The 21,255-nt window shown below is 46.2% G+C and overlaps 1 protein-coding gene across 1 annotated transcript; it reads left to right on the forward strand.

Annotated features, from left to right (window-relative positions):
* Positions 1 to 2,372: 2,372 nt before the first annotated feature.
* LOC143933328 (uncharacterized) lies at positions 2,373 to 18,192 on the forward strand. The gene is made up of 3 exons (XM_077456198.1): positions 2,373 to 2,486; positions 16,441 to 17,195; positions 18,174 to 18,192. Exons 1-3 carry the CDS (start codon positions 2,373 to 2,375, stop codon positions 18,190 to 18,192), a joined length of 888 nt encoding a protein of 295 aa, XP_077312324.1.
* The last annotated feature ends 3,063 nt before the right edge of the window (positions 18,193 to 21,255 follow it).

Here is a 21,255-nt window from a genome sequence, read left to right on the forward strand (position 1 = left end):
TGTGGTGATCACGGAAATGTCAGCCACCAATCAGAAACAGCAATGAGTCACCGCCACATGGGCTACACATATTGTACTGTAAAAATAAGGAAATTTGTTCAGTCTGTTTTGTCATACAATTTTCCTGCTCATATCCAACTTAGTGGAACACAAAAGTGAGTACACCCCTCACATTTTTGTAAATATTTTATTATATCTTTATTCATACCTCTAAACCGCTGGCAACAAAAGTGAGTTACACCCCTAAGTGAAAATGTCCAACTTGGGCCCAAAGTGACAATATTTTGTGTGGCCACCATTATTTTCCAGCACTGCCTTAACCTTCTTGGGCATGGAGTTCACCAGAGCTTCAGATTTCCACTGGAGTCCTCTTCCCCTCCTCCATGATAACATCACGGAGCTGGTGGATGTTAGAGACCTTGCGCTCAACCACATTCCATTGGAGGATTTCCCACAGATGTTCAATAGGGTTTAGGTCTGGAGACATGCTTGGCCAGTCCATCACCTTTACCCTCAGCTTCTTTAGCAAGGCAGTGGTCGTCTTGGAGGTGTGTTTGGGGTTATTATGTTGGAATATTGCCCTGTGGCCCAGTCTCCAAAGGGAGAAGATAATGCTCTGCTTCAGAATGTCACAGTACATGTTGGCATTCATGGTTTTCTCAATGAAGTGTAGCTCCCCAGTGCCGACAGCACTCATGCAGCCCCAGACCATAATACTCCCAATAGCATGCTTGACTGTAGATAAGACACACTTGTCTTTGTACTCCTCACCTGGGTGCCGCTGCACACGCTTGACATCATCTGAACCAAATATGTTTATCTTGGTCTCATCAGACCACAGGACATGGTTATAGTAATCCATGTTCTTAGTCTGCTTGTCTTCAGCAAACTGTTTGTGGGCTTTCTTGTGCATCTTTAGAAGAGGGACGGCAGCCATGTAGACCAAATTTGATGCAGTGTGCAGCGTATGGTCTGAGCACTGACAGTCTGACCCCCCCCCCCCCACCCCTTCAACCTCTGCAGCAATGCTGGCAGCACTCATACGTCTATTTCCCAAAGACAACCTCTGGATATGACGCTGAGCAAGTGCACTCAACTTCTTTGGTTGACCATGGCGAGGTCTGTTCTGAGGAGAACCTGTCCTGTTAAACCGCTGTATGGTCTTGGCCACTGTGCTGCAGCTCAGTTTCAGGGTCTTGGCAATCTTCTTATAGCCTAAGACATTTTTATGTAGCGCAAAAATTCTCACTGACTTTGTGCAAGTGTACAAAGTGTGCAAGTGTAAGAACGGATGCTGGTTTGAAGCTGAAGGGTAGTCACACTAAATATTGATTTCATTTATATTTCTCTTCTGTTCGCTCACTTTGCATTTTGTAAACTTATAAAAATAATCAACTAAAAAATATATTTGTGAAAGCATTCTTACTTTACAGCATTTCTTCACACCTGCCTAAAACTTCTGTACAGTACTGTATGTATTTTAGCTGTGAAAAATATATTAAGATCAACATACTGTGGTCTACAATTTTTCTGGTAATTGGACCAGATGAACTCATCTCTTATTTTGCGTAAATCAGAAAAGATTAAAATGTTATGAAATATAAGGAGGCAGTTTCTTCGCCCATACATAACCTTTTTATTCAGTACCATTTTACACTGAAATATGCTGGGGCTGGGGGAATGGGTTCATCAGTTCAATGCTAATGGCTTTACATGATATGAACAACTTCCCTGGGTTCCTGTCCCAGGTGGGTCTGTCACACAATTTACACTTCGGGTTGGGGGGAGGAAGAAAATAGGTAGTTGAGAAAAAAACTCTCCAATGTTTTCTTTCCTACTTACCTGTATTGCAGTATTCTCTTTAAAGCCCATTCTCACCCACACAGCGAATCCAGTGTTGTCCTGATACAATCCGTTATTCACGTGGGTCCCACGCCGCCATCTTGGTCCTCTTCAGCCAGATGCTGTTTCTGGGAGTAGGCAGCCATCTCTGAAGATGCGTCACACCTGTGCCCGGGTCTGCCTTTCAGGCTGCTGCTAGCCCACCCTCTAAACTGCCCCTCTGTTTTGTGTGCCAATCCTGCAGCCTCCTAGGAGATGTGATGTAGTTATAAAAAGGACCCCACCATCCATCACGTTCAGCAGGACTACTGCAACCAAACACAACCTATTCATGCAAACTAAACCGGGCAACCTCCAAACACTGGGCTTGTGGCATGGTAATTTCAAACTAAAAAAGCCCAATTGGTTGCCAAAAAATAAAAAATAAAGTGTTGCCTCCTGAACACCTATCAGCCACTCTATGAAAAGTACAAACAGCTACTGCCCCAACCTATAACTGGCTTTAACAACAAGGCGCATATGGAAGGGCGATGCATGTCAGACAAAAACAACAATTCCCATCTCAACTTACCAGCCAGCCGGCAACAAATCGAATTATCCTGTCCAACAGTTCACAAAGTGATCCACTGCAGAACATATATCAGGTATGCGGGGAAAGCAGTGGTGGCTCGTCAATAGGGGGCTGTGGGGCGCCACCCCCCTCCCCCAAAGCTACTCATCATAACAAATAAATATTGGCCTTTTAAAAGTGTGTGTGGAGCCGTACACACAGGTGCTATGGGAAGCATGACATGTTTGCAATCAGGTGATTGTAAACAAGAAGCTCTATTAGCTTCCTTTAGCTAAGCCACAGGGTGCAGAGCTCTGCTCCCTGAACACTCCCACTATAGCTTTGTTCCCTTCTGTGGTTGGTGGGTCCCGCCTTGTCACTTCCTGTTTCTGGCTGGTACGAAGGTGGATGCTGCGAGAGCTGTGAGCATGAGGGGGGGGGAGAAGAGTGACACCTGATGTAAAGGGGGACGTTGATGGGGACGCCTGATGTAAAGGGTAACTCTGATGTGGACGCCTGATGTAAAGGGAGACTCTGATGGGGACGCCTGATGTAAAGGGGGGCGCTGATGGGGACGCCTGATGTAAAGGGGGGCGCTGATGGGGATGCCTGATGTAAAGGGGGGCGCTGATGGGGACGCCTGATGTAAAGGGGGACGCTGATGGGGACGCCTGATGTAAAGGGGGACGTTGATGGGGACACCTGATGTAAAGGGGGACGCTGATGGGGACGCCTGATGTAAGGGGGGACGCTGATGGGGACGCCTGATGTAAGGGGGGACGCTGATGGGGACGCCTGATGTAAGGGGGGACGCTGATGGGGACGCCTGATGTAAGGGGGATGATGATGGGGACGCTTGATGTAAATGGTAACCCCATCAGAGTTAACCTTTACATCAGGCGTCCCCATCAGAGTCACCCTTTACATCAGGCGTCCCCATCAGAGTCTCCCTTTACATTAGGCGTCACTTTACATGGGGCAAAGGGGGGCGCTGATGGGCACACCTGATGTAAAGGGTGACTGATGGGGACGCCTGATGTAAAGGGTAACTCTGATGGGGACGCCTGATGTAAAGGGTAACTCTGATGGGGACGCCTGATGTAAAGGGTAACTCTGATGGGGACGCCTGATGTAAAGGGAGACTCTGATGGGGTCGCCTGATGTAAGGGGGGATGCTGATGGGGACCCTTGATGTAAAGGGTAACTCTGATGGGGACACCTGATGTAAAGGGTAACTGATGGGGACCCTTGATGTAAAGGGTGACTCTGATGGGGACGCCTGATGTAAAGGGAGACTGATGGGGACGCCTGATGTAAAGGGAGACTCTGATGGGGACGCCTGATGTAAAGGGAGACTCTGATGGGGACGCCTGATGTAAAGGGAGACTCTGATGGGGACGCCTGATGTAAAGGGAGACTCTGATGGGGACGCCTGATGTAAAGGGAGACTCTGATGGGGACGCCTGATGTAAAGGGAGACTGATGGGGACGCCTGATGTAAAGGGAGACTCTGATGGGGACGCCTGATGTAAAGGGAGACTCTGATGGGGACGCCTGATGTAAAGGGAGACTCTGATGGGGACGCCTGATGTAAAGGGAGACTCTGATGGGGACGCCTGATGTAAAGGGAGACTCTGATGGGGACTCCTGATGTAAAGGGAGACTCTACATCAGGCGTCCCCATCAGAGTCTCCCTTTACATCAGGCGTCCCCATCAAAGGGAGACTCTGATGGGGACGCCTGATGTAAAGGGAGACTCTGATGGGGACGCCTGATGTAAAGGGAGACTCTGATGGGGACGCCTGATGTAAAGGGAGACTCTGATGGGGACGCCTGATGTAAAGGGAGACTCTGATGGGGACGCCTGATGTAAAGGGAGACTCTGATGGGGACGCCTGATGTAAAGGGAGACTCTGATGGGGACGCCTGATGTAAAGGGCAACTCTGATGCGGACGCCTGATGTAAGGGGGGATGCTGATGGGGACCCTTGATGTAAAGGGTAAGTCTGATGGGGACGCCTGATGTAAAGGGTAACTCTGATGGGAACGCCTGATGTAAGGGGGGATGCTGATGGGGATCCTTGATGTAAAGGGTAACTGATGGGGACGCCTGATGTAAAGGGTAACTGATGGGGACGCCTGATGTAAAGGGTAACTGATGGGGACGCCTGATGTAAAGGGTAACTGATGGGGACGCCTGATGTAAAGGGTAACTGATGGGGACGCCTGATGTAAAGGGTAACTGATGGGGACGCCTGATGTAAAGGGTAACTGATGGGGACGCCTGATGTAAAGGGTAACTGATGGGGACGCCTGATGTAAAGGGTAACTCTGATGGGGACGCCTGATGTAAAGGGAGACTCTGATGGGGAAGCCTGAAAATTTTTGAGCACCAGCCGCCACTGAGGGAGAGGCTGATATAATAAATTAGCAAAGGAAGATGACTATTTATCTCTAAAAGATCGGTAATAACAGGTAAGATGTAAAATATCTGCCTGAGGCTGGGAACATCATATTCATTTAGAAATAGACATGCGTCCCATGTTATGCAGTGAAACTAGAGATAAATAGCTCTGCCGTAAATATCCAATTAAATTAACCTATTATTAATGTAGTTGGTAATACCAAGATGTGAAAAGAACCACTACCCTGTGTTTAGCACAGTAATAATTCCTAAATTCTCAATGTACAGTCCCTGCCCTTCAATCCACCTCGATCCACTTCTATCCAGTTCATAGTCTAGATTTACTACATTATTTTTGTTAATGAATTTAGATGTACTGGATGTGGTTTACTAAAAATACTCTATCAAATGCAATTGCCTTTATATATATATATATTTTTTTTACTGTTTCTTTCCACCCTTTAAAACTTTTTTTTTTATGCTCATCTCCTCCTCCAGCCTTTTACAGGCACTTCCTGACTACATCCACTCGTTCTAGCGGTGACTGCATGTGTTTTATCAGATTCGGCGACCTGTCAGAATTTGTAACGGATGGGACGTTCTGTCACCGCCATCTTGCTACACCCCACCCTCATCCACAGTAAGTATACAGTGAGAAGGCAGCAAGCGGACATCTTGTTACACCCACCAGAGTTTTGCATCTTACACTTATTTTTTAACAGGTTAACTATGTTTACATAGTGAAATACAGTACTTAAAGAGGAAGTAAACCCTTATGGGTTTACTTCTTCTTTCATTCCCTGCAAAGGCAAAGCATAATGGACTACTATGCATCGCATAGTAGCCCATTATGTGTCACTTACCTGACACAGGAGCCAGCGATGTCACCGCTGTCCCCTGTAGTCCGCCGCATCCATCTTTTCGGTGGGGTCTCGCAGCTCCGCCACTGTCATTTGGCGGAGCCGTGATGACGTCACTCCCGCGCATGCGCACGGGAGCCGACACGCGCGGCAGCTCCATTGTTGGAAATGCCGCGCTCAGTGCGCCTGCGCGCCACTGTCTACGGCGCATGCGCCGTAGACAGCGGTGCCTGTCTTCAGGCAAATATCTCCTAAACCGTATAGGTTTAGGAGATATTTCTTGGACCTACAGGTAAGCCTTAATCTAGGCTTACCTGTAGGTCAAAGTGGTTTGTAAGTGTTTACAACCACTTTAAAACTCAGTTTAGATCTTGAATTTTAAAAGCAGCGGAAAGCCTGGTGATCTCACAGGTTTGCTAATCTGACAGATAATCGTTGCTTTTAAAATTCAACATCTAAACAGTCAGATGGAGTTCTAAGTACTGCATTTCACTATATAAACTCAGTTTACTGTTAAAAATAAGTGTGAAATGCAAAACAGCGGTGGGTGTAACAAGATGTCTGCTTGCCGCCTTCTCACTGTATCCTTACTGTGGGGTGTAGCAAGATGGCGGCAACAAAACGTTACTTCCGTTACAAATTCTGATGGGTGGCCTAATCTGATGAAACCCCTGCCAAAGATCAGGGTGGGCTTCGTGGAGGAGTACGCCTGCGCACAGCTACTAATGCTAATCACCAGAAGTACTTGTGAAGGGGTAACAATGCAGGAACATAATTGGAAGAAAAAGAAGAAAGTGTTGTCACCCCAATGACAGGAAGTGGCTGAATAAAGGCCATCTAAACAGAACTATCAGGTATTGTTTAAAAGAAGGTTGGAAATGACTTCTGAAATAACAATGACATGCTAAAGGTTATACAAGATTTGGAATTGTGTTTAAAACTGAAGGTAATGAACATTTCAAAGAAGAACTGAAGACCAAACAATTTGTTCATTTTGGGTAAAGGAAGGTAGGTTTATAACCCCATCAGGTTGTCCTATTGGGGGGGATTTCTCTTCACTTCCTGTCCCATAGCCAATGGAATGAGAGAAAATCCCTCCAAAGTGAGAGAATCACTGGTAAGCCATCAGGATCACCAGAACTAGTGCTTCCCCCATTGGAACATTTCCCTTTTATTCCTATTCTGGTGACCATTCATATTGGTTATAATGATAATGAGTTCAAAGCTGAAATCTCCCCAAGAGGGACACAGATCTCAAAAACCTGACCTGACATATGTTGTATGTTGATAGCAGTGGGGGTATTTACACACACATCCGCCCAGCTACAGCCGCTGGGAGTGTGTGCAAATCTGAGAAGCCGACGGTGGCCGCGCAGCCGCCCCAACGTTTCCACACATCCCTATAAGTGCTATGCCCCCACCTTGTTTCCCGAGCTCCATGCACCCATTGGCGGTCCCTGGACCAGCATGGCGGGTGCCGCCAGTTAGAGGGGGAGGAAGATCAGTGAACGGATGTTGGCTGGTCACCCAAATAATCACACTGGCAACTTTTTGTCCCCTATGTGGTGAAAAATTAAGTGAAATAACATTTTATAAAGTGGTAAAAAAAAAAAAAAACACTACACCAAAGCACTTAAACTCTACCATCCCCCAAAAAAGATAATCCCCAACCCCACATGCATACAAATACAATCAGGTCAATATAAATGTGTTAGGGGCACCTACACATTAAAAAAAAAAAAAAGCGACACACACTACATACTGCTGCACACGCTGAAGTGAGATCAATAATTATGGGCCCTATATTCACGGTTAACTCCAAACTAACGACCAGTAGGCGCTTTTAAAGCATCACCTATGGAAAATATATGGTACACAACGCTGTTAATCCCAAACCCACACATTTTCTTCATAGAGGTCCTACATGGTTTCACCATCCCCCAATACACCTCAGGGTCACCCTTTGAATGCCTATCCACCATGGGTGCTGTCTTTTTTGGTTGTTGCCGCTATGCATGCCCCCGCAGTTCCCAGAGATGACGTCCTCGGTTGACTCGCGGCTTCCAGCACTATACCAGCACACCATATGTTTTTGTAAGTAATATGTAGTGGGGGGGGTCCCCTATTCCTATACGGTTTTATATCTTGACCCTGACAGATCATCTAGACATGTATCATTTTCTTTATTATAGATACTAGGACTTTCTCCTGAAGAGTGATTAAAAGCCACGAAACGCGTCGAGCTAACACCTGCCACATTCTTTACCAATCATGTGTTGACAAAGATATTTATACCATTTGTTTACATAATACATGCTTATGTGACTATATGTGTCAAACTTTTTGCTATCTTGTTTAATATTTTTTTTTACCAACAATGATAAGGAATAGCGAGGTTATAGGCTATATAGACATTATGTGTATATGTACATAAATGGAATTTTATTGGATTATGAATAATATGTGATGTTTTTTAAATTGTTATAAGGACTATTGTTATATAAAAATTGTCCTAAAATGTGATATTATTATTATACATATGTATATGATCTAATACATATTCTTATATCAATTCATTTGTTTACCACCGCGTGCTTCATATAAAGTCCCAACTCCTCGCCTTTTTTTCTATAGGGTACTGAAGTTTGTTGCCAATCCACAGGCACATGCAATCTTACAGATTAACATGTTGGGTATCTATTTACACAATGCAATCTTATCTTTTAAACATTGTGTGACATAAAAATGTAACGACTACTACTTTATTCTCTAGTCCAGTGATATGCAATTAGCGGACCTCCAGCTTTTGCAAAACTACAAGTCCCATCGTGCTTTTGGGTATCATGCTTGTGGCTGTCAGAGTCTTGCTATGCCTCATGGGACTTGTAGGTCTGCAACAGCTGGAGGTCCGCTAACTGCATATCCCTGCTCTAGTGTGTATGCTTTCAGAAAATATACAATTAGGTTTTGATATGTGCATTATGTTAGTTATATAATGTATAAGGTTTTAACTGACCTTCAGGACTAGGGATTATTTTAAACGTATGCAAAAACCAGAGCAAAAACCTCAAAAAAGGTAAACTAGCTAATAGGCTTGAACCCCTGAGAAAGTCACATGATTGTGACGCAACGCGTCGGGAGGATTGGGGTGAAATCACTTCCAGTCATGGCCAAGACCCGGAAGTCTGGCATACTGGGCAGCTGCGTGACTCCGCTACTTGCTGTTATACAGGAATTTTAATGTGCGCGTTACCATTTTTTAATAAATGCTTTTAAAAAGTACTACACCAGATGGGTTCTTATGATCATTACATGTTATGATCGATTGAGAGAAATATGGGGGAGACACACATCGACAAGTTTGGGAGGAATATTACAGGTGGCACAGTGGTTAGAACTCTCGCCTAGCAGTAAAAACAGTCGCGGATTCGAATCCCAACTACGACACTACCTGCCTGGAGTTTGCATGTTCTCCCTGTGCTTGCGTGGGTTTCCTCCGGGTACTCCGGTTTCCTCCCACACTCCAAAGACATCCTGGCAGGTTAATTGGCTTCTGTCTAAATTGGCCCTAGTATATGAATGTGAGTTAGGGACCTTAGATTGTAAGCTCCTTGAGGGTAGGGACCGGTGTGAATGTACAATGTATAGCTAAAGGGCTACAAATAAGTACCTGAAATATTAATATAGCAAAAGTGCTGTATTTCTAATTTTTCAGGTGAGCAGCCACTTTGCACAAGGGTGTGGTGGAGTACAGTGGTGGAGCACTGGATTTTATAGAAGATGTTGATTGCACCCAATAACATTGTTTTAGATCAATGGGACTTTTGTTTTGCAGAGTTAGGCTGGATTCACACCTATGCATTTTTAGGCTGGATTCACACCTATGCATTTTTAGGCTGGATTCACACCTATGCATTTTTAGGCTGGATTCACACCTATGCATTTTTAGGCCTGATTCACACCTATGCATTTTTAGTGCTTTTTGCATTTTGCAGATTTGCACTACAGTCTATTTACCATGGTTTCCTATGGAACACGTTCTGTAGTACAAATCTGCAAAATGCAAAAAGCACTAAAAATGCCATAGGTGTGAATCCAGCCTTAGACTTTGCAGCACTAGGATTTGGTTCACCACCCAGTAGGGTATTTGGATGTTTTCTATAAATTGTATTTATACATTGTTGCAATATGTAATTTGAGCACATTCAATTACATTTTGATTATACAGTTCTTGTATTTTGATTTAATATTACACTTTATTGATCTTTATTATGACGCTTTAATGTAGTACCACACTACTTTGTTTTTACATTGCATTGTGTATGTGGGGGCACTACAGGTGTTGGCAGCAATACTCGCTATAACATTATGTTCTGTTATTTATTGAATGATGGGTAGCACACAAGTGATCGTACTTCCCTGCTTTAGCCAATAGGCTTCAAATTAGTCAAATTATTTTCACAAATCGAGTGTTTATAGTTTTTTTTTTTATCCCGTGTTTTCAGTGGCCATTCCCGATGTTCTGTAAATGATATCTGACACATTCAGTAAATCTGGCACAAGTACAGGTGATGCTCGAAAAATATGAATATCCTGCAAAAGTTCATTTATTTCGCTAATGCAACTTAAAAGGTGAAACTAATATATATATATATATATATGAGATAGACTCATTACATGCAAAGCAGGATAGTTCAAGCCGTGATTTGTCATAATTGTGATGATTATGGCTTACAGCTCATGAAAACCCCAAATCCACAATCTCAGGAAAATTAGAATATTACATGCAATCAATAAAACAAGAATTGTACATAGAACAAGCATGCATATGAACTCAGTACATGGTTTGGGCCCCTTTTACAGCAAACACTGCCTCAACGCGGCGTGGCATGGAAGCTATCAGCCTGTGGCACTGCTGAGGTGTTATGGAAGACCAGGATACTTTAATAGCGGCCTTCAGCTCTTCTGCATTGTTTGGTCTCATGTCTCTCATCTATCTCTTGGCAATGCCCCATAGATTCTCTATGGGGTTCAGGTCAGGCGAGTTTGCTGGACAATTAAGCACAGTAATCCCTCAGTCGATGAACCAGGTTTTGGTGCTTTTGGCAGTGTGGGCAGGTGCTGCTGGAAGATGAAATCAGCATCTCCATAGGACTGATCTGTGGAAGGAAGCATGAAGTGCTCCAAAATCTCCTGGTAGACGCTGCGTTGACCCTGGGCTTAATCACCAGCAGATGACATGGCTCCTCAGATCAACACAAGCTGTGGAAACGTCACACTGGACTTCAAGCATCTTGCAATGTGTGCCTCTGCTTTCTTCCCCCATACTCTGGGTCCTTGGTTTCCAAATGAGATGCAAAATTTGCTCTCATCAGAAAAGAGGACTTTGGACCACTGGGCAACAGACCAGTTTTTCTTTAGCCCAGGTAAGACGATTCTGATGTTATTTGTTGTTCAGGAGTGGCTTGACAAGAGGAATACGACATTTGAAAACCCTTGTCCAGGATCCGTATGTGTGGTGGCTCTTGATGCGCCGACTCCAGCCTCAGTCCACTTCTTGTGAAAGTTCCCAACACTTTTGAACGGCATTTTCCTGACAATCCTCTCCAGGCTGCTTATGCACCTTTTTCTTCCACACTTTTCCCTTTCCACGTAACTTTCTATTATTGTGCTTTGATACAGCACTTTGGGAACATCCAACTTCTTTTGCAATTACCATTTGAGGCTTTTCCTCCTTATGGATGATTTTCTGCACAACTGTCAGCTCAGTCGTCTTTCCCATGATTGTGATTCCCTACTGAACCATTTAAAGGCTCAGGAACCCTTTTTCATGGCTTAATTAGCTGATTAGAGTGGGACACTTTGAGCCTAGAACGTTGCACCTTTTCACAATGTTCTAATTTTCTGAGATTGTGGATTTGGGGTTTTCATGAGCTGCAAGCCATAATCACCACAATTATGACAAATCACGGCTTGAACTATCCTGCTTTGGATATAATGAGTCTCTCTCATATATTATTTTCACCTTTTAAGTTGTGAAATAAATGAACTTTTGCACAATATTCAAATTTTTCGAGTATCACCTGTATAACCATGACCATAACCTTTGGTTTTTACAAAGCTGCAGAACCCTGATCCTAAATAGCGACATATCATGACAGATCATTTTTTAGGAATTTATGAGAACCGTTCAACAATACTCCACTACAACGATCCAGGCATAAAGCTGGCATTAATTAGACAAGTACCTCCACCCCCCTGAAATGTTGCTGATGCTGCTCTGGAAGGACGAAATAAGTCCGACCAAGGAGGGACACGACCGGCTATGGAGACCTCATCACTTTCTCAGATGTTTGGGTGAAAGCATGAACAAGAGGAAAGAACAGCACTTATAAAAGGGCAAGATAAAATATAGCTGGGTTATTACAATACCATAAAGAGAAATGTTACTATGGAAAGATGAAATTGCAGGCACCCGTTTATATACAACAGTCAGATACACATTTACATAGTAGGTGAGGTCGAAAAGACACACAAGTCCAACCTATGTGTGTGATTTTGTTTATTAAGTTGACTGCCCAATACACTAAGGCACTTTACTGGCATAATAAACCCCTTCATCTATTTTTTTTCCCCCCAAGCACTTTGCTTCTAATGACCTTCACGTAGAAAAGAACCAATGCAATCCTTTAATGCAGTCGCCTCAAAACTATGGTCTGCAGACCAGATGCAGCCTTTTGCTGGCCTTTTCCGGCCCTTGGGGCACTGTTCCTACCACTGACAGGAGGCACCATTACTTCCATTGATCCAAATCACTATCCCTTCCACCAACAGCGAGGTCCAATTTCTTACACTGACACCCCCAATAGGGAACTATTCATCTCAATGACATCAAAAATGGGGCATTTATCCTTCAATTGACACTTATGATGGGTCACAATTCCTTTCACTGACTCCAACAATGGGGCACTATAGCTGCCACTGACACCAATGGGGTAAGACTCCTTCCACGGACACCAACAATGGGTTATAATTCCTCCCACTGATCTAAACAATTGGGCACCACTTCTTTTATTGATATTAATGATGGGGCACTAGTCCTGCAACTAATACCAATGATGGGGCACTAGTCCTCCCACTGACACCAATGATGGGGCACTATTCCTCCCACTGATACTAATGATGGGGCATTATTCCTCCCAGTGATAGGGCACTATTCCTCCCACTGATACCAATGATGGGGCACTATTCCTTCCCCTGACACCAATGATGGGGCATTATTCCTTCCTTCGAGAACAATGGGGTATTATTCCCTCCATGACACCAACAATGGGACATTTTTCCTCCCACTGATTTAAACAATTGGACACCAGTTCTACTAATATTAACGATGGGGCACTATTCCTGCAACTAATAACATTGATGGGGAACTATTCCTCCCACTGATGCTGGGGCATTTTCTGCTCTCACAAGCCACAGTCTCGCCCCCTCCTAAAGTTTAAAAAGTCAGTAAACGGATCCTCTCTCAGAAATGTTGGACACTTTCTCTAAAATGCAGACTGGGCTGATCTGTGATTGGCTGTTATGGGTATTTTTACTGAAGGAAAATGTTGAACTAGCAGCAAGACCCCTTTCACACTGTGGGCATTTTTCAGGCACTACAGCGATACATATAGCGCCTGAAGTCAATGGAATCAATGGGGCAGCGCTGCAATATCTCCGGCTGTGTTTTGCGGGCGGATTTAACCTCTTTTCGGGTGCTAACGGGGGGTTAAAACTGCCCCGCTAGTGGCCGAATAGCACTGCTAAAACGGAGCCAAAAATAACACTGCTTTACTGCTGACGCCTGGGGCGGCTCGGTGTGAAAGGGGTCTTTGTGAGTTCACTGCTCCAAAAAAGCTGCTGGCAGGACTTTTTCTGATGCCCTGCCAGCGCACCTCTCCAGTAGGAACGCCCTTGGGCTTTCACGATGGAGTGAATGGAGCCGCTATTCTCAGGCAGTATGCAGACGCTATTTTTAGCGCTGTAGCACCTGAAAAACACCCGCAGTGTGAAAGGGGTCTAAATCGTATCCCTCTCCTCCCATAAGTAAAAAGGGGGGGGGGGGGGGTTCTGTATAACCGAGTTCTCCCCATATATATATATATATATATATACACATATACATATACATATACACACACACACACAAATATATATATATATAAAATTTAATATGTATAAATTTAATTTGGGCACTCGGCAGTTAACTTACAATCTATAATTACAATTTGTTTGGTGTCTGCTACGTAAATGGCCATGATCAGAGAGAAGACGATTGAGATGAACAATGCTTTGGACGTCCTGCTGGGGTTATGTTGGGACAGGACGAGGATTCCTGCCTATGCTTACCAAGTCTCCTTTCCTAGGAGCTTTTCCTACATTGACTTTAATTTCCATTCTAGGGCATTCTTGGGTGTTAGCTGAAAGGTACATTAGCGAGCTGCCAAGCCCCATGTTCCTTTCCTCCTACTCTTAAAACCATTCTTTAGTGGCTGCTATTATAAGAGCTGCTACTAAAAATATGATTCAGTACCAGGGAATAATCATGTCAAGGGTTTGCTGAAAGGCACCACGCTGCCAATCTGTAGTGATTGCATTGTTACACACAACAGTCAGTTAAGAATTCTCATTCACCACATTGCTATGCAAAATATCTACTTGTACTGTGCCAGGATGAGAAATGAGTATGTATTAGGAGTCGCAGTTGTCCCATTTTCCCTTGAATAACATGGGAGTTTAATCTAAATTATACCAAAAGTGAGATTTTATTGCTCCAAAATTCATAATGATATATGAAGTTTAAGAACGCGGATATGTGGGTGTTCAATACCTCACTACAGCTATGCCTGAGCTACTTCTTTTCTTTCTATCTTCCCCCGGACTTCTTCTTCGGGTTCGCAGGCTGCAGCTGTATGAATGGCCGAGCCGCTATGACATCACTCCCGTGCATTCAAGCCGGAGTCACAGAGCCCTGAAAGTACAGCGCAGTATGCCATCCCTACAAAGCACATGTGCCGGTGATGTCACCCGCTGCATCCTCGTGTGGATATCTCTTAAACACTGCAGGTTTAGGAGATAATTACTATATCTACAGGTAAGACTTATTATAGGTACAAGTTCAAAAGTGGACTTTACTGCCACTTTAAAGTGGATGTAATTCCTCATATACACCCAGTGAAGTGAACAGCCTCAGATGATATACACAGATGAAACAAATCTCCCTACATAAGTTTTACATGTATATCTGCTGTCTTCAGCTTTATATATTCTTATATTCTTTAGAAAGTTCATATCGTGTTCAGAGATTTTCTCTTCCTGTTCAGCACTGCAATTAAGTCTTCCCCCCTCCACATCTGTACCCTCAGCCCCCCCTTTACATCTGTCCTCAGCCCCCCCCTTCACATTACAGTCCCCCTTCACATCTGTGTCCTCAGCCTCCCCACCTTCACATCTGTGTCCTCAGCCCCCTCCCCACCTTCACATCTGTGTCCTCAGTCCCCCCCTTCACATCACAGTCCCCCTTCACATCTGTGTCCATAGTTCCCCTTCACATGTGTCCTCGGTCCCCCCCCCTTCACAGCTGTGTCCTCGGTCCCCCCCCCCTTCACAGCTGTGTCCTCGGTCCCCCCCCCTTCACAGCTGTGTCCTCGGTCGCCCCCTTCACAGCTGTGTCCTCGGTCCCCCCCCTTCACAGCTGTGTCCTCGGTCCCCCCCCCTTCACAGCTGTGTCCGCGGTCCCCCCCCTTCACAGCTGTGTCCTCGGTTCCCCCCTTCACAGCTGTCTCCTCAGTCCTCCATTCATCCCTTCACATCTGTGTCCTTAGTCCTCGCCGTCACATCTGTGTCCTCAGTCCTCCCTTCACATTACAGTCCCCCTTCACATCTTTGTCCTCAGCCACCTCCCCACCTTCACATCTGTGTCCTCAGCCACCTCCCCACCTTCACATCTTTGTCCTCAGCCACCTCCCCACCTTCACATCTGTGTCCTCAGCCCCCCCCCCCACACCTTCACATCTGTGTCCTCAGTCCCCCCCCTTCACATCTGTGTCCTCAGTCCCCCCCCTTCACATCTGTGTCCTCAGTCCCCCCCTTCACATCTGTGTCCTCAGTCCCCCCCTTCACATCTGTGTCCTCAGCCCCCCCCTTAGCATCATAGTTCCCCTTCACATCTGTGTCCTCAGCCCCCCCCTTAGCATCATAGTTCCCCTTCACATCTGTGTCCCCAGCCCCCCCTTCACATCTGCGTCCCCAGCCCCCCCTTCACATCTGCGTCCTCGGTCCCCCCTTCACATCTGCGTCCTCGGTCCCCCCCCTTCACATCTGCGTCCTCGGTCTCCCCCCCTTCACATCTGCGTCCTCGGTCTCCCCCCCTTTCACATCTGCGTCCTCGGTCTCCCCCCCTTTCACATCTGCGTCCTCGGTCTCCCCCCCTTCACATCTGCGTCCTCGGTCTCCCCCCCTTCACATCTGCGTCCTCGGTCTCCCCCGCCGTCACATCTGCGTCCTCGGTCTCCCCCGCCGTCACATCTGCGTCCTCGGTCTCCCCCGCCGTCACATCTGCGTCCTCAGTCCCCGCCGTCACATCTGCGTCCTCAGTCCCCGCCGTCACATCTGCGTCCTCAGTCCCCCCCGTTACATCTGCGTCCTCAGCCCCCCCTTAACATCATAGTTCCCCTTCACATCTGTGTCCCCCCCCTTCACATCTGCGTCCTCAGTCCCCGCCGTCACATCTGCATCCTCAGTCCCCGCCGTCACATCTGCGTCCTCAGCCCCCGCCGTCACATCTGCGTCCTCAGCCCCCGCCGTCACATCTGCGTCCTCAGCCCCCGCCGTCACATCTGCGTCCTCAGCCCCCGCCGTCACATCTGCGTCCTCAGCCCCCGCCGTCACATCTGCGTCCTCAGCCCCCGCCGTCACATCTGCGTCCTCAGCCCCCGCCGTCACATCTGCGTCCTCAGCCCCCGCCGTCACATCTGCGTCCTCAGCCCCCGCCGTCACATCTGCGTCCTCAGCCCCCGCCGTCACATCTGCGTCCTCAGCCCCCGCCGTCACATCTGCGTCCTCAGCCCCCGCCGTCACATCTGCGTCCTCAGCCCCCGCCGTCACATTTGCGTCCTCAGCCCCCGCCGTCACATCTGCGTCCTCAGCCCCCGCCGTCACATCTGCGTCCTCAGCCCCCGCCGTCACATCTGCGTCCTCAGCCCCCGCCGTCACATCTGCGTCCTCAGCCCCCGCCGTCACATCTGCGTCCTCAGCCCCCGCCGTCACATCTGCGTCCTCAGCCCCCGCCGTCACATCTGCGTCCTCAGCCCCCGCCGTCACATCTGCGTCCTCAGCCCCCGCCGTCACATTACAGTTCCCCTTCACATCTGTGTCCTCAGCCCCCTCCCCACCTTCACATCTGTGTCCTCAGCCCCCTCCCCACCTTCACATCTGTGTCCTCAGCCCCCTCTCCACCTTCACATCTGTGTCCTCAGCCTCCCCCTCACACATCTGGGTCCTCAGCCTCCCCCTCACACATCTGGGTCCTCAGCCTCCCCCTCACACATCTGGGTGCTCAGCCTCCCCCTCACACATCTGGGTCCTCAGCCTCCCCCTCACACATTTGTCTCCTCAGTCCCCCCCCTTCACATCTGTGTCCTCAGTCCCCCCTTCACATCACAGTCCCCCTCACACATCTGTGTCCTCAGCCTCCCCCCCTTCACATCTGTGTCCTCAGTCCCCCCCCTTCACATCTGTGTCCTCAGTCCCCCCCCCTTCACATCTGTGTCCTCAGTCCCCCCCCTTCACATCTGTGTCCTCAGTCCCCCCCTTCACATCTGTGTCCTCAGTCCCCCCCCTTCACATCTGTGTCCTCAGCCCCCCCCTTCACATCTGTGTCCTCAGCCCTTCCCTTCACATCTGTGTCCTCAGCCCCCGCCGTCACATCTGTGTCCTCAGCCCCCGCCCTCACATCTGTGTCCTCAGCCCCCGCCCTCACATCTGTGTCCTTAGCCCCCGCCGTCACATCTGTGTCCTCAGCACCCCCCTTCACATCTGTGTCTTCAGTCCCCCCTTCACGTCTCATAAAATGTCCCTCTACAAATGGAAGACTCCACAAGGGGATTAGAAGCAAAATCCAGCAGGAGCTCCAGAGTATAAAAGAGAAGAGAGGCAATATGTTGCTAAATGTTACATAGTTGGCGAGGTCGAAAAAAGACACAAGTCCATCCTGTGTGTGTGTGATTATATGTCGTATTAACCTTGTATATATATCCCTGTATGTTGTACCTTCATTAAATGTAACCATATTGCTACACTTAGAGGCACCTCTCTTCTCTTTTATACTGAGTTGTGACATGACACTACTTGTATATCAAGACGTCGCTTTATATATCAAGTCAACATTTATTAAAAAATGCTGCTTCTCTTGCAAAACTCTCTCCAACAAAGGTTTTACTTGTACATTATATTTTGTTCTGTCATTTATACGCAGTGTGAAAGTAATAAGATAATCATGCTCCATTTGTTCCATTCTGTCTGCGGTGTAATGTGAAGAGTAATCTCATCTTACCGCTGGAGGCTCTGAGAATACAAATAAGAGGGGGGGGGGGGTATATATTTTTAGCTACAGATGGCATTCCTCGGAGGGTCACAACAATATTTCACATGTCTGCGGATGGGTTTGGCTACAAGTGCTCTAACTATACCTTCATCATGCACTGGTTTAGGATATCCCTGTATGTTGGTTATGGAGAATTCTGGAAGGCCTGTGTGTCATTGTATCTCTGCTGTGATAATTGCCTGTGCAGTGGTGACCAGAAGTGGACACAATCAGCGCTGATTCAACCAGCCTCCAGATTTTCTGTTTCCTTTCCAAAGACCTCTGGCGTTCTAAAAGGGTCTATTCATGCCCCTTGTAGGTGCAGCCATAGCTCCCAACTGCCCCTGATTTGGAGCAATGTCCCTCTGTCCCTCATTTTGCTCTGATCTATATAGTTGTATATAAAATGCACTTTTTATCTTTCAAAAAGTGTTTCCCAGCCCTAAACCTTTCATCCGAATTCTAAATTGCTGCATCTGTACATTTTAAAAGCCAATATAAAGGAATAATAGTGGTAAAAAAAGCACTTGTGGATTTAATCAACTTTTTTTTATTTTTGGTTAATTCTCCTTTAAGGGGGCGTGGCGGGGAGGTGTCCTATGCCTACATACATTTGCTAGTAGGTGTCCCTCATTCCCATCTCAAAATGTTGGGAGCTGTGGGTGCAACTGAATCTATGATTGGTTATAATAGAGGTATAATATTGGTTATAATAGAGGTAATAATATTATAATATTGGTTATTTAGCGGATGACATTTGGGATCCAATGTCACACGCGTTGTAAATTTAGTTTTTGACCTCAGGACAGTAAAGGTTCTGAGGGTTAATTATTGTAGGTAGGCCCAATACCAGTCTGGCCAGGCTATAAGTTCTGCCTGGTCAGGTGAATGGTGAGGTGCACATGACATGCTAGAACCAAGTGCCGGGGCCCGTTGGGGAGTCTGGGAGGGGGTACTTAAACAGGTGTGGGTCACGTGTTCAGGTTTCCGGAGTAGTTTGTGAGACCAATGTGGTTCTGTTCTGGTTCCAGGACCGGGGGTGGCCCGTGAGGGGTCCCGGTCACGGGGTGTTCGACATCCCGCAACATGTTCCTGTCAGTGGCCCCTGATAGACCTGCCTGGTCTGGGGTAGGGATGAGTCTGTTCCCGAGTCTCTGAACCGGTGTCAGGGCTGGCTTAGCCCTTCCTCCTCTGGGCTGGCCACTCAGCTGTCGGCTAATTGCCAGCTCTCTTCTCTTTCCACAGTTACCAGCTGTTCCCGATGATGCTCGTCTGACCTGCCTATTTAAAGCCTTCCAGCTAATTTCTCCATTGCCTTCACGTTGGCCACATCACAAGGAACCATCTCCTGCTGTTTGTTTCAAGACTGGCTTGCTGACATCCCTCCTGGCTTCTTTTCCTGCTTGCAGTTGCTCTCCTTGGATCCCTGACTTCAGGCCTGGCTGATTACCCGATCTGGTTAATGAACTTTGGACTGGCTGACTACCCGATCTGGCTACTGGACTCTGGCTATGCTTAACTATGCTTTTTCTTTTTACCTTTTTATTTTTATTAATAAACAAGTGTGATTTGATTGTACTTCTGTCTCAGTCTGATTCATGGTTCCTGACAACCGGTTGGTCCGAGGCGCTGTAACTGAGGGAGGATTCAAGGTGTCTGGGTGTGCTCTTGGCTTGGAGGGACACTGCAGCTCGTGGAAGTGATCGGGGGAGGACTCTTCGGAGGAGGGCTGACAAGTGGCATCCTGAGAAGTGCCTGGTTACTGAGTTGGGAAGGACACAGACGAATTTAAACTTTTCCAGTACCACAAAAGAAGCGGGAAACATTCCAGGTACGGTTGGAAAAAGGTTCCTGTATACTCTCAGTTGATTGTTCAAGTTTTGAGTCAACGTGCTGACTGCCACGATCTCTGGCTAGAGATCGGTTCAGCTGTGAGGTACCCAGCTGCGAGTGGCTACTCTCTGGGTGGAAATAGAGACTTTGCTAAACCTGCAGTTCAAGGTGCTTGGGTTCTTCACCCGTGCCCTCTGTTCCCTAAAGAGACTGTGTTTGTGAAAGTTCTACTGCAAAAAAAACCTTTTTGGAAAGGACTTTATCTGCGTCAGTGTACAAGTCGTTGGATATCAACCCCGGGAACCCCTAGATGTGGAGGAGCAGGCCAGGCGAAGGTAATTGGTAAGCCAGACAATTCAAGGCCACACAGCAAAGGTTGTGGCCGCTACAGTTATAATAGAGGTATAATAATATTATAATATTGGTTATAATAGAGGTATAATATTATTATAATATTGGTTATAATAGAGGTATAATATTGGTTATAATAGAGATATAATATTACAATATTGGTTATAATAGAGATATAATATTACAATATTGGTTATAATAGAGATATAATATTGGTTATAATAGAGATATAATATGAGAATATTGGTTATAATAGAGATATAATATTACAATATTGGTTATAATAGAGATACAATATTGGTTATAATAGAGATATAATATTATAATATTGGTTATAATAGAGGTAATGTTTGTACTTTTCCAGCAAACCTTTCTTGTGTTCTTTTATCTTCACAAATCAATAGAAGGCCTAATGTACCACAATGTCAGTACAGATCATGGTCTTTATTTCCCAGTAGCTACCAATTAGACTCCACCTTTCCGTTTTGGAGCGTCATTTTCCAGGGTCCTCATCAATTCAACTGCTGCCTAATCGGTAATCATTTCTAAACTTTTACTTCTAGATGACAAATATGATTAATGCATGCAACAGAACATGTGCAGCAAAACAGAAGTTAAAGATTTAAAAAAATAAATAGAAATTGGGACTCGTTCAGACTTGCGGCCAGGGGACAGTAAAAGCAGGTGGTTGAGCGGCGGTTTTAACGCACCCTTCCCCCAACATCCCACCTAAACATGCAGCTACACAAATGCCGCGACCATTGGAAAACCTAAAGCGAAACCCATAACA

This window comes from Lithobates pipiens, unplaced genomic scaffold, assembly GCF_037356315.1.
Source record: "Lithobates pipiens isolate NorthernLeopardFrog02 unplaced genomic scaffold, aLitPip1_a1.2 Scaffold_27, whole genome shotgun sequence".
NCBI lineage: Eukaryota > Metazoa > Chordata > Amphibia > Anura > Ranidae > Lithobates > Lithobates pipiens.